At 42.6% G+C, this 14,733-nt stretch overlaps 1 protein-coding gene across 1 annotated transcript in view; it reads right to left on the reverse strand.

Moving 5' to 3' along the window:
* Positions 1-11,206, reverse strand: part of RPE65 (retinoid isomerohydrolase RPE65) — a 43,945-nt gene extending 32,739 nt beyond the window's left edge. Inside the window, exons 1-5 of the mRNA XM_069738246.1 lie at positions 11,143-11,206; positions 10,218-10,300; positions 9,716-9,866; positions 6,605-6,712; positions 6,374-6,515 (exon numbers count right to left, since the gene is read on the reverse strand). Coding sequence (XP_069594347.1) covers positions 6,374-6,515; positions 6,605-6,712; positions 9,716-9,866; positions 10,218-10,300; positions 11,143-11,153 — 495 coding nt within the window. The 5' untranslated portion in view covers positions 11,154-11,206. The remainder of the gene's footprint in view (positions 1-6,373; positions 6,516-6,604; positions 6,713-9,715; positions 9,867-10,217; positions 10,301-11,142) is intronic.
* Between the last annotated feature and the right edge of the window lie 3,527 nt (positions 11,207-14,733).

Genomic DNA, 14,733 nt, shown 5'->3' on the forward strand with positions numbered 1-14,733 from the left:
TTATTTCTGAAGCTCAGGAACTTAGTTCTGTCACCAAAAAACAAATCAGGAATCGGAATTCTTGGTTCTAGCATCGATTTCTGATCAATAGTATCTTGAATCTTTTGTACATGTACAACGAGATTATCCATTGAGGAGCACAGAGCCTGAATATCCATGTCCACAGCTGTGTCCTGAAGCACTCTAATGTCTAGGGGAAAAAAAAGACTGAAGACAGAGCTAAGAAAAAAAAATGATGTCAGGATTTCTTTTTTCCCTCTATTGGGAATCATTGGTGTGGCTCCTTGTACTGTTATGGCTGGCAATCAGGCAACACAGCGTGCAGTAATCAGCGCACATACAGAGATCTGGCAATAACCAAAAACAATAGGACGAGCTCTGAGACGTGGAATCTCTGTAGACTGCAGTACCTGATCTATCCTCACACAACTATAAGCAGCAGTGGATTGCGCCTAACAACTACCTATGCAACTCGGCACTGCCTGAGGAGCTGACTAGCCTGAAGATAGAAATACAAGCCTGACTTACCTCAGAGAAATACCCCAAAGGAATAGGCAGCCCCCCACATATAATGACTGTTAGCAAGATGAAAAGACAAACGTAGGAATGAAATAGATTCAGCAAAGTGAGGCCCGATATTCTAGACAGAGCGAGGATAGCAAAGAGAACTATGCAGTCTACAAAAAACCCTAAAACGAAAACCACGCAAAGGGGCAAAAAGACCCACCGTGCCGAACTAACAGCACGGCGGTGCACCCCTCTGCTTCTCAGAGCTTCCAGCAAAAGACAATAGCAAGCTGGACAGAAAAAACAGAAAACAAACTAGAAGCACTTATCTAGCAGAGCAGCAGGCCCAAGGAAAGATGCAGTAGCTCAGATCCAACACTGGAACATTGACAAGGAGCAAGGAAGACAGACTCAGGTGGAGCTAAATAGCAAGGCAGCCAACGAGCTCACCAAAACACCTGATGGAGGAAGCCCAGAGACTGCAATACCACTTGTGACCACAGAAGTGAACTCAGCCACAGAATTCACAACAGTACCCCCCCCTTGAGGAGGGGTCACCGAACCCTCACCAGAACCCCCAGGCCGACCAGGATGAGCCACATGAAAGGCACGAACAAGATCTGGGGCATGGACATCAGAGGCAAAAACCCAGGAATTATCTTCCTGAGCATAACCCTTCCATTTGACCAGATACTGGAGTTTCCATCTAGAGACACGAGAATCCAAAATCTTCTCCACAATATACTCCAATTCCCCCTCCACCAAAACAGGGGCAGGAGGCTCCACAGATGGAACCATAGGTGCCACGTATCTCCTCAACAACGACCTATGGAATACATTATGTATGGAAAAGGAGTCTGGGAGGGTCAGACGAAAAGACACCGGATTGAGAATCTCAGAAATCCTATACGGACCAATAAAACGAGGTTTAAATTTAGGAGAGGAAACCTTCATAGGAATATGACGAGAAGATAACCAAACCAAATCCCCAACACGAAGTCGGGGTCCCACACGGCGTCTGCGATTAGCGAAAAGCTGAGCCTTCTCCTGGGACAAGGTCAAATTGTCCACTACCTGAGTCCAGATCTGCTGCAACCTGTCCACCACAGAATCCACACCAGGACAGTCCGAAGACTCAACCTGTCCTGAAGAGAAACGAGGATGGAACCCAGAATTGCAGAAAAATGGAGAGACCAAGGTAGCCGAGCTGGCCCGATTATTAAGGGCGAACTCAGCCAACGGCAAAAATGACACCCAATCATCCTGGTCAGCGGAAACAAAACATCTCAGATATGTTTCCAAGGTCTGATTGGTTCGTTCGGTCTGGCCATTAGTCTGAGGATGGAAGGCCGAGGAGAAAGATAGGTCAATGCCCATCCTACCACAAAAGGCTCGCCAGAACCTCGAGACAAACTGGGAACCTCTGTCAGAAACAATATTCTCAGGAATGCCATGTAAACGAACCACATGCTGGAAGAACAAAGGCACCAAATCAGAGGAGGAAGGCAATTTAACCAAGGGCACCAGATGGACCATTTTAGAAAAGCGATCACAGACCACCCAAATGACCGACATTTTTTGAGAAACGGGAAGGTCAGAAATGAAATCCATCGAAATATGTGTCCAAGGCCTCTTCGGGACCGGCAAGGGCAAAAGCAACCCACTGGCACGTGAACAGCAGGGCTTAGCCCTAGCACAAATTCCACAGGACTGCACAAAAGCACGCACATCCCGTGACAGAGATGGCCACCAGAAGGATCTAGCAACCAACTCCCTGGTACCAAAGATTCCTGGATGACCGGCCAGCACCGAACAATGAAGTTCAGAGATAACTTTACTAGTCCACCTATCAGGGACGAACAGTTTCACGGCCGGACAACGATCAGGTTTATTAGCCTGAAATTTCTGCAACACTCTCCGCAAATCAGGGGAGATGGCAGACACAATGACTCCTTCCTTGAGGATACTCGCCGGCTCAGATAACCCCGGAGAGTCGGGCACAAAACTCCTAGACAGAGCATCCGCCTTCACATTTTTAGAGCCCGGAAGGTATGAAATCACAAAATCAAAACGAGCAAAAAATAACGACCAACGGGCCTGTCTAGGATTCAAGCGCTTGGCAGACTCGAGATAAGTCAAGTTCTTATGATCAGTCAATACCACCACGCGATGCTTAGCACCCTCAAGCCAATGACGCCACTCCTCGAATGCCCACTTCATGGCCAGCAACTCTCGGTTGCCCACATCATAATTACGCTCAGCAGCAGAAAATTTCCTGGAAAAGAAAGCACATGGTTTGAACACTGAGCAACCAGAACCTCTCTGTGACAAAACCGCCCCTGCACCAATCTCAGAAGCATCAACCTCGACCTGGAACGGAAGAGAAACATCAGGTTGACACAACACAGGGGCACAGCAAAAACAACGCTTCAACTCCTGAAAAGCTTCCACGGCAGCAGAAGACCAATTAACCAAATCAGCACCCTTCTTGGTCAAATCGGTCAATGGTCTGGCAATGCTAGAAAAATTACAGATGAAGCGACGATAAAAATTAGCAAAGCCCAGGAATTTCTGCAGACTTTTTAGAGATGTCGGCTGAGTCCAATCCTGGATGGCCTGAACCTTAACCGGATCCATCTCGATAGTAGAAGGGGAAAAGATGAACCCCAAAAATGAAACTTTCTGCACACCGAAGAGACACTTTGATCCCTTCACGAACAAGGAATTAGCACGCAGTACCTGGAAAACCATTCTGACTTGCTTCACATGAGACTCCCAATCATCTGAGAAGATCAAAATGTCATCCAAGTAAACAATCAAGAATTTATCCAGATACTCACGGAAAATGTCATGCATAAAAGACTGAAAAACAGATGGAGCATTGGCAAGTCCGAACGGCATCACCAGATACTCAAAATGACCCTCGGGCGTATTAAATGCCGTTTTCCATTCATCTCCCTGCCTGATTCTCACCAGATTATACGCACCACGAAGATCAATCTTAGTAAACCAACTAGCCCCCTTAATCCGAGCAAACAAGTCAGAAATCAATGGCAAGGGATACTGAAACTTAACAGTGATCTTATTAAGAAGGCGGTAATCAATACACGGTCTTAGCGAACCATCCTTCTTGGCTACAAAAAAAAACCCTGCTCCCAATGGTGACGACGATGGGCGAATATGTCCCTTCTCCAGGGACTCCTTCACATAACTGCGCATAGCGGTGTGTTCAGGTACGGACAAATTAAATAAACGACCCTTAGGGAATTTACTACCAGGAATCAAATCGATAGCACAATCACAATTCCTATGCGGAGGTAGGGCATCAGACTTGGACTCTTCAAATACATCCTGAAAGTCCGACAAGAACTCTGGGATGTCAGAAGGAATGGATGACGAAATAGACAAAAATGGAACATCACCATGTACTCCCTGACAACCCCAGCTGGTTACCGACATAGAGTTCCAATCCAATACTGGATTATGGGTTTGTAGCCATGGCAACCCCAACACGACCACATCATGCAAATTATGCAGTACCAGAAAGCGAATAACTTCCTGATGTGCAGGAGCCATGCACATGGTCAGCTGGGCCCAGTACTGAGGCTTATTCTTGGCCAAAGGTGTAGCATCAATTCCTCTCAACGGAATAGGACACCGCAAAGGCTCCAAGAAAAATCCACAACGTTTAGCATAATCCAAATCCATCAGATTCAGGGCAGCGCCTGAATCCACAAACGCCATGACAGAATACGATGACAAAGAGCACATTAAGGTAATGGACAAAAGGAATTTGGACTGTACAGTACCAATAACGGCAGAGCTATCGAACCGCCTAGTGCGTTTAGGACAATTAGAAATAGCATGAGTAGAATCACCACAATAGAAACACAGTCTGTTCAGACGTCTGTGTTCTTGCCGTTCTACTTTAGTCATAGTCCTGTCGCACTGCATAGGCTCAGGTTTACTCTCAGGCAGTACCGCCAGATGGTGCACAGATTTACGCTCGCGCAAGCGACGACCGATCTGAATGGCCAAGGACATAGACTCATTCAAACCAGCAGGCATAGGAAATCCCACCATTACATCCTTAAGAGCTTCAGAGAGACCCTTTCTGAACAAAGCCGCTAGTGCAGATTCATTCCACAGAGTGAGTACTGACCATTTCCTAAATTTCTGACAATATACTTCTACATCATCCTGACCCTGGCATAAAGCCAGCAGATTTTTCTCAGCCTGATCCACTGAATTAGGCTCATCGTAAAGCAATCCGAGCGCCAGGAAAAATGCATCAACATTACTCAATGCAGAATCTCCTGGTGCAAGAGAAAACGCCCAGTCCTGTGGGTCGCCGCGCAAAAAAGAAATAATAATCAAAACCTGTTGAATAGGATTACCAGAAGAATGAGGTTTCAAGGCCAAAAATAGCTTACAATTATTTCTGAAGCTCAGGAACTTAGTTCTGTCACCAAAAAACAAATCAGGAATCGGAATTCTTGGTTCTAGCATCGATTTCTGATCAATAGTATCTTGAATCTTTTGTACATTTACAACGAGATTATCCATTGAGGAGCACAGAGCCTGAATATCCATGTCCACAGCTGTGTCCTGAAGCACTCTAATGTCTAGGGGAAAAAAAAGACTGAAGACAGAGCTAAGAAAAAAAAATGATGTCAGGATTTCTTTTTTCCCTCTATTGGGAATCATTGGTGTGGCTCCTTGTACTGTTATGGCTGGCAATCAGGCAACACAGCGTGCAGTAATCAGCGCACATACAGAGATCTGGCAATAACCAAAAACAATAGGACGAGCTCTGAGACGTGGAATCTCTGTAGACTGCAGTACCTGATCTATCCTCACACAACTATAAGCAGCAGTGGATTGCGCCTAACAACTACCTATGCAACTCGGCACTGCCTGAGGAGCTGACTAGCCTGAAGATAGAAATACAAGCCTGACTTACCTCAGAGAAATACCCCAAAGGAATAGGCAGCCCCCCACATATAATGACTGTTAGCAAGATGAAAAGACAAACGTAGGAATGAAATAGATTCAGCAAAGTGAGGCCCGATATTCTAGACAGAGCGAGGATAGCAAAGAGAACTATGCAGTCTACAAAAAACCCTAAAACGAAAACCACGCAAAGGGGCAAAAAGACCCACCGTGCCGAACTAACAGCACGGCGGTGCACCCCTCTGCTTCTCAGAGCTTCCAGCAAAAGACAATAGCAAGCTGGACAGAAAAAACAGAAAACAAACTAGAAGCACTTATCTAGCAGAGCAGCAGGCCCAAGGAAAGATGCAGTAGCTCAGATCCAACACTGGAACATTGACAAGGAGCAAGGAAGACAGACTCAGGTGGAGCTAAATAGCAAGGCAGCCAACGAGCTCACCAAAACACCTGATGGAGGAAGCCCAGAGACTGCAATACCACTTGTGACCACAGAAGTGAACTCAGCCACAGAATTCACAACAATTTTCCCATAAAGATAAGCGGCTAAATATCCAGTAATTGGCCACTGTATAGCGACACTTTCCCACTTCACCACTAAGTGTACGTTCACATTAGCTTTTTGCGTGTTTGCATCGGGCGATGCATGCGTCATGCGCCCCTATATTTAACATGGGGGACGCATGGACATGCGTTGTGCTGCGTTGTGCGCCGCATGCGTTTTTTTTGCCGCAAGCGTCGGGCGCAGAAAAAGCAACAAGTTGCATTTTTCTTGTGTCCAAATTTCAGCAAAAAAGGATGCATGCGTCGCAAAACGCAGCGTTTTTGCGTGCGTTTTGGTGCGTTTTTATTTGCGTTGTGCGTTGCGTCACCGACGCAGCGGCGCACAACGCAAATGTGAACGTAGCCTAAGTACCTTCTTCACTGTTTCCAGCGTCTCCGGATCGACCTTTGTTATGTAATTGGTTTCTGTGCAGGCGTAAAAATCCTCCCCCACGGGGTATATATTCACAAGGGCGTTGTCTGTGATTTCTAAACCTTTAAAGTATGAAAAAAACCTATGGAGATTCAAAGAAATAATAATAATATTTATGTTTAAAATTATTTAACACCACAAAACTCTGAATTTTCAATGTTCCTGACTAACCTGGAGAATATATTTTTACATGGATCTGGATAAGCAAAGGTACCGAACTCTGTTATTACAATCCTCTTCTCTGTCATTGCTCGGACATAAGCATCAGTCTTTACAAATCTGTGGTCAAAAGTACCGCACTGTTACATATCCTGTACATAGGGGGCAGTATTATACTAGTTATATTCTTGTACATAGGAGCAGTATTATAGTACTTATATTCTTGTATATAGGAGACAGTATTATAGTAGTTATATTCTTGTATATAGGAGACAGTATTATAGTAGTTATATTCTTGTACATAAAAGGCAGTAATATAGTAGTTATATTCTTGTACATAGGGGCAGTATTATAGTAGTTATATTCTTGTACATAGGGGCAGTATTATAGTAGTTATATTCTTGTACATAGGGGCAGTATTATAGTAGTTATATTCTTGTACATAGGAGGCAGTATTATAGCAGTTGTATTCTTGTACATAGAAGGCAGTATTATAGTAGTTATATTCTTGTATATAGGAGACAGTATTATAGTAGTTATATTCTTGTACATAGGGGCAGTATTATAGTAGTTATATTCTTGTACATAGAAGGCAGTAATATAGTAGTTATATTCTTGTACATAGGGGTAGTATTATAGTAGTTATATTCTTGTACATAGGGGCAGTATTATAGTAGTTATATTCTTGTACATAGAAGCAGTATTATAGTAGTTATATTCTTGTACATAGAAGCAGTATTATAGTAGTTATATTCTTGTACATAGGGGCAGTATTATAGTAGTTATATTCTTGTATATAGAGGGCAGTATTATAGTAGTTATATTCTTGTATATAGGAGACAGTATTATAGTAGTTATATTCTTGTACATAGGGGCAGTATTATAGTAGTTATATTCTTGTACATAGAAGGCAGTAATATAGTAGTTATATTCTTGTACATAGGGGGCAGTATTATAGTAGTTATATTCTTGTACATAGAGGCTGTATTATAGTCGTTATATTCTTGTACATAGGAGCAGTATTATAGTAGTTATATTCTTGTACATAGGAGCAGTATTATAGTAGTTATATTCTTGTACATAGGGGGCAGTATTATAGTAGTTATATTCTTGTACATAGGGGTAGTATTATAGTAGTTATATTCTTGTACATAGGGGCAGTATTATAGTAGTTATATTCTTTTACATAGAAGCAGTATTATAGTAGTTATATTCTTGTACATAGAAGCAGTATTATAGTAGTTATATTCTTGTACATAGGGGCAGTATTATAGTAGTTATATTCTTGTACATAGAGGGCAGTATTATAGTAGTTATATTCTTGTACATAGGAGCAGTATTATAGTAGTTATATTCTTGTACATAGGGGCAGTATTATAGTAGTTATGTTCTTGTATATAGGGGCAGTATTATAGTAGTTATATTCTTGTACATAGAAGCAGTATTATAGTAGTTATATTCTTGTACATAGGGGCAGTATTATAGTAGTTATGTTCTTGTATATTGGGGCAGTATTATAATAGTTATATTCCTGTAAATAGGAGCAGTATTATAGTAGTTATATTCTTGTATATAGGGGCAGTATTATAATAGTTATATTCCTGTAAATAGGGGCAGTATTATAATAGTTATATTCTTGTACATAGGGGCAGTATTATAATAGCTATATTCTTGTACATAGGGGCAGTATTATAATAGTTGTATTCTTGTACATAGGAGCAGTATTATAGCAGTTATATTCTTGTACATAGAGGAAGTATTAAAGTAGTTATATTCGTGTACGTAGGAGCATTATTATAGTAGTTATATTCTTGTACGTAGGGGCAGTATTATAGTAGTTATATTCTTGTACATAGGAGCAGTATTATAGTAGTTATATTCTTGTACAATAGGAGCAGTATTATAGTAGTTATATTCTTGTACATAGAGGCAGTATTATAGTAGTTATATTCTTGCACATAGGGGCAGTATTATAGTAGTTATATAATTGTATATAGGGGCAGTATTATAGTAGTTATATTCTTGTACAATAGGAGCAGTATTATAGCAGTTATATTCTTGTACATAGAGGCAGTATTATAGTAGTTATATTCTTGTACCTAGGGGAAGTATTATGGTAGTTATATTCTTGTACATAGGGGCATTATTATAGTAGTCATACTCTTGTACATTGGGGCATTATTATAGTAGTTATATTCTTGTACATAGCATAGGAGCAGTATTATAGTAGTTATATTCTTGTACATAGGGGCAGTATTATAATAGTTATATTCTTGTACATAGGGGCAGTATTATAATAGTTGTATTCTTGTACATAGGAGCAGTATTATAGCAGTTATATTCTTGTACATAGGGGAAGTATTATGGTAGTCATATTCTTGTACATAGGAGCATTATTATAGTAGTTATATTCTTGTACGTAGGGGCAGTATTATAGTAGTTATATTCTTGTACATAGAAGCAGTATTATAGTAGTTATATTCTTGTACAATAGGAGCAGTATTATAGTAGTTATATTATTGTACGTAGGGGCAGTATTATAGTAGTTATATTCTTGTACATAGGAGCAGTATTATAGTAGTTATATTCTTGTACAATAGGAGCAGTATTATAGTAGTTATATTCTTGTACATAGAGGCAGTATTATAGTAGTTATATTCTTGCACATAGGGGCAGTATTATAGTAGTTATATTCTTGTATATAGGGGCAGTATTATAGTAGTTATATTCCTGTACACAGGGGGCAGTATTATAGCAGTTATATTCTTGTACATAGGGGCAGTATTATAGTAGTTATATTCCTGTACACAGGGGGGCAGTATTATAGCAGTTATATTATTGCACATATTCCAATTGGCACGTAATTCTCTGCAAAACAGGACCACTTAGCCAATTGGAAAAATTACTTCTGACTTTTGCATTAATAGTCAATTTTTGGTGTAGTTTATTTTTGGTAGATTTTTCTATGTTTGACAATTGCATCAGAAAGTCATGTAAATGGAGGATTAATTTGTAGTAGTCCTATAAATGGGGGAGATAGCAGACTACTAATGTTCAATGCCGTGGATCCAGCAGGAAGTAATGGGATAGGACCTGGTCCGTGCGGCTGATGATGGTACATACCTGCGATGATACGTCACATGTCCCTCCTTGAACTCAAACTTATGTAGCAGAGCTTGTCCATCAAACAGGTGATAGAATTGTTCCGCACCCACCTCAAACAGTCCGGGTCCACACCGCAGCAGACTGCCGGACAGCCATAAGGGTAACCGACCTGTCCGAGAAGTGACGGAGAGGTGAAAACGAATTGTCACTATGCCCCTGAAGGGTAACATTCCCAGATATACCGACATTAATGTACTTATGTGTTAGGATGTTTTCATTTATATGTTTATAGCAGATGCGTCTATGTGTTATTCGCCAGCTTATGTTACTGCTGTGCGGTATACGGGTTTTGCAGAATGCTCCTGTATGGAATATGTCATTTTAAGCAGGACCAAAGTGTATCCCATGATTTGCCGGCCCGGCAGAGGCCAAACGGACACTTTTGGAATATGAATAGAAGCTTTAAGGTTTGTTTGCTCCGTACGCCTGGAGATTGGCAGCTGCAAAACGGCGCACTTACCTGTGATGTGGACGCTCATTGGGGTGGCCAGTTCCTCCACCGTCTCAAACAGTTTCTTGTAGCCGCCAGCAGGGTGCTCCACGCTGCAAAAGGGCAAGAAGTGACCAACTCCTGAAAGCAATGAGCCCCATTCACCACAATGAGACTGAAGGAATCCAAGATGGCAGGGGACTTAAAGGGATTGTACCGGGAGTTATTGCTGAAATGCCCAAAAGTGCCTGAATAATTAAAATGAATGCCACCCTTCCTGATCCTCTGCAGGTCCTGTTCCAGTGATCCCACGGTCCCCGCTGGTCCCTTTTCAGAGACGCATGATCTTCACTGGTTTGTGCTTCCAGGTCCTATCTCCAAACATGGCAGGAAATGTCTGTTCAGCCAATCACAGGCTGAGGCGTGTCCCTGCGGTGGCCAGTGATTGGCTAAGTAGCATTACCTAACGTTTCTTGTAGAGACCAGCGGGAATCGTGAGACCTGGAATGGGACCTGTGCGGCATCACTGAGCCCCCTGAAAAATAATTTTAATAAAGCAGCATCAAATCTCTGATTAAAGCAGAAGTCTTTGCTGCATCAATTTTTAATAATCTCTTACAAAATCGATTCTGTAAAGATGCAAATTCTGCATAGCGGGAGTTCAGAAGAGTCGCACAGTTAGTAGGCCTAACATGCAAGATGAAGGAAAGATAAAAATGAGGCTCCATTCAGTAGCAAAGCCAGAATTTTTTTTTTTTTAAAAGAAAGTATTAGGGCATTGCTACCCGCCATTTCCACCTAATCTATAAAACTTTCCTAAAAACTGAGTAGAAACTTTGTAACAAAAAAAAACTTCCTTTGACTCGTGGTAAAAGTTTCACGCCTCCTATAAGGCGACTCGTTGGGTTTTTACGCTGTGAACCTGATTGCTAATGGCGTCCATCCCGCTACTTACCGACTGACCATGGTGCCTCGTGCTAGGGGACGAGCCGCTGCCAGACTGGGTTTGGGGGTCTGAAGTCTTTATTTATAGGGACTTTGATTTGTTTCATGAGAATAATCTTCTTAACGAGCGAGCGGAGCCAATGAGCGAGCGGGCGAGGAACAGAAGATTCTTTCAGGACCGGGATTCTCTCTCCCTTCAGTCTTCGGCGTCTTTGCTCTCCGCACAAGGAGGCTCTTTGAAAAATGTTTAGTTCTAAATCCTTTCAAACCAGCGATGGATTAAAGGAAAGAATTCAGTCACACGCAGCAAGACGAGAGATTATCTCAGTCCAAGAACTATGCGGAAAAGCGCTCCGATACGTCTCACATTGGAGCCGGTGCATGGACGTCTGGTGACGAGACCGTGATCCCTCTGGAGGGGTCCGGACGCTTCCTGTAGGACCGAGATCCTCTATAAGGAACACTTACCTGAAATCACTCATTGCCTTCCATCAAACTGTAAAACACCCGGCATTTCCAATCCTAAGATTAGTAGAGGGGAATATCCACATGGGATGGAAAAAACAGGCAACGTGGATTTCTCCATGGGTTTCACCCCTCCACAATAAGGGGGTATATTTGTGCTAGAAATGTTAAGATCTATGCTAAGGGTTAATATCTGTGCAGAATGTGGAGGAGATTCGATCACTGTATTGTTTCAGATTTTCCATATCCAAATCCATACAGAAATTCTGTCCCACGTGGACGGACCCCAAATCTGCCAAGATATGAAACTATTCCATCTAGGAATGTGAGTGTTAGAGGAAGATGAAGCAAAAACAGAGCTAAGGATTCTTTACAGTAAAAGCATTGAGGTCACTTATGTATGAGTAACGGCACCTGCACATAGGCAGACCTAGACAAAAAAAGACCCCCTGTGAAGAAGCGGTGTGCTGAATCACAACAGGTTGGCTTGGAGTTTTTAGCCTTTGAGACACATAACTCTGCATAGGAGCTGTATACCCAAATCGAAAGAAACATTTTACTGAAAGGGATTGTACCACGTTTTTCAGTTATCCGCCATGGATAGAATAATGCACAATTTACTGATGGCTGCTGGTCTGACTGCTGTTTTTACTTTCCATTGGCACTGCCCAAGACTTCGCATGCCCGAAAGTCGCTCCATTCAGAGACCCCTTCTCAGGACTGTCTGGTTCCTCGTAGTTGCACCCCTAGCAATTAGGGGATGAGTTTAAAAATTTGGTAAAAGCCTTTTAAGACTGTACAAAACATTGTTGCGTAAGTATTCATACCCTTAAAGACCCCTGTGTTTCCCATGAGCAGGTGCAATTTTCGGACACGTGAACTCTGTATATTAGGCAATTGTTAGTTATGCAATTTCCTTTTATGTAGCTGCGCTTATTACTGGTTTAACCCCCCGTGTGCTGCTGACAATAGTCCAGGGATCGATGGACCGAGAATCATCGGTGGCTTTCTCGCACATTCTTTGTCGCGGACTTGTATAATGGGATTACAGCCTCTTATTATTTTGGTTCTATCCTCGGCTGCTGGGAACTGAGGACCTTTGTCCTGGAACATTTCATAATGAGGTTACAGCCGTCACATCAGCTGCATTTTTAGGGGAATTTATCCGAGAACTTTCCAGACTATTATACAAGTGACTTATGTGTAATATTCTCCACTGCCCCGAACACGGGGAGCGCCATAGAAATGCTGCAGAATCGGCAGCACATTCTGCTCCACCAGCAGAAACGTATGGGAGGCCACAGATGTCCTCACCTATGAGCTGCGCCATCTCATGAAATTGACATTTTTGTTTTCCTATTGTAGATGCAACAATTATTAATTTTTTGCTTAGTTTTTTTATTTTCTCGTTGACTTCTAACCGGTTAGTTTTCTGCAGGTTGCGTCACATTCTCAATGACAACTTTGGGCCACATATTGTATAACTTTTATTGCATTGTTTTTATGGTCGGAGTGAAACAAGTTTATTCTGCAGGTCATTGGGATTACGACAATTCCACATTTATGTTGTAACTTTTTGTGTTTCATTAATAAAAACACTTTTGAAAATAATTTACATCGATTCATACAGAGGTCCATAACATTTCAGACTTTCCTCTGAATGCGTGGGGTTTAGGATTAGGACTTCTGTACGTCGCTGCAGTTCGAATTACATAATTTTTTTTAGTCACGATATATTGCATTTATTTTTTCCATGAGATGAAAAAAAAAAGCCAAAATGGCAATATAATAATTTTATTGCAGGGCCCGTTATGATTATGATACCATTTATGTATATTTGTAATAACAGGTTTTCCGAAAATATACACTGCTCAAAAAAAATAAAGGGAACACTAAAATACCACATGCTAGATATCTCTGAATGAAATATTCCAGTTGTAAATTTGTATTCATTGCATAGTGGAATGTGTTCAGAACAATAAAACATAACAATTATCAATGTAAATCAAAATGAATATCCCGTGGAGGTCTAGATTTGGAATGATACTCAAAATCAAAGTGGAAAATCAAATTACAGGTTGATCCAACTTCAGTGGAAATGCCTCATGACAAGGAAAAGATGCTCAGTATTGTGTGTGGCGTCCACGTGCTTGTATGATCTCCCTACACCGCTTGGGCATGCTCCTGATGAGGCGGCGGATGGTCTCCTGAGAGATCTCCTCCCAGACCTGGACTAAAGCATCCGCCAACTCCTGGACAGCCTGTGGTGTAACGTGACGTTGGTGGATGGTGCGACACATGATGTCCCAGATGTGCTCAATCGGATTCAGTTCTGGGGAACGGGCGGGCCAGTCCATAGCTTCAATGCCTTCATCTTGCAGGAATTGCTGACACTCCAGCCACATGAGGTCTGGCATTGTCCTGCATTATGAGGAACCCAGGGCCAACCGCACCAGCATATGGTCTCACAAGGGGTCTGAGGATCTCGTATCGGCACCTAATGGCAGTCAGGCTACCTCTGGCGAGCACATGGAGGGCTGTGCGGCCCTCCAAAGAAATGTCACCCCACACCATTACTGACCCACTGCCAAACCGGTCATGCTGAAGGATGTTTCAGGCATCAGATCGCTCTCCACAGCGTCTCCAGACTCTGTCACGTCTGTCACATGTGCTCAGTGTGAGCCTTCTGTCATCTGTGAAGAGCACAGGGCGCCAGTGGTGAATTTGCCAATCCTGGTGTTCTGTGGCAAATGCCAAGCGTCCTGCACGGTGTTGGGCTGTGAGCATAACCCCCATATGTGGACGTCGGGCACTCAGACCATCCTCATGGAGTCGGTTTCTAACCGTTTGTGCAGACACATGCACATTTGTGGCCTGCTGGAGGTCATTTTGCAGGGCTCTGGCAGTGCTCCTCCTGTTCCTCCTTGCACAAAGGCTGAGGTAGCGGTCCTGCTGCTGGGTTGTTACCCTCCTATGGCCCCCTCCATGTTTCCTGGTGTACTGGCCTGTCTCCTGGTAGCGCCTCCAGCCTCTGGACACTACGCTGACAAACACAGCAAACCTTCTTGCCACAGCTCGCATCGATGTGCCATCCTGGATGAGCTGCACTACCTGAGCCACTTGTGTGGGTTGTAGA

Source organism: Ranitomeya imitator, chromosome 8, assembly GCF_032444005.1.
Source record: "Ranitomeya imitator isolate aRanImi1 chromosome 8, aRanImi1.pri, whole genome shotgun sequence".
In the NCBI taxonomy this organism is placed as follows: domain Eukaryota; kingdom Metazoa; phylum Chordata; class Amphibia; order Anura; family Dendrobatidae; genus Ranitomeya; species Ranitomeya imitator.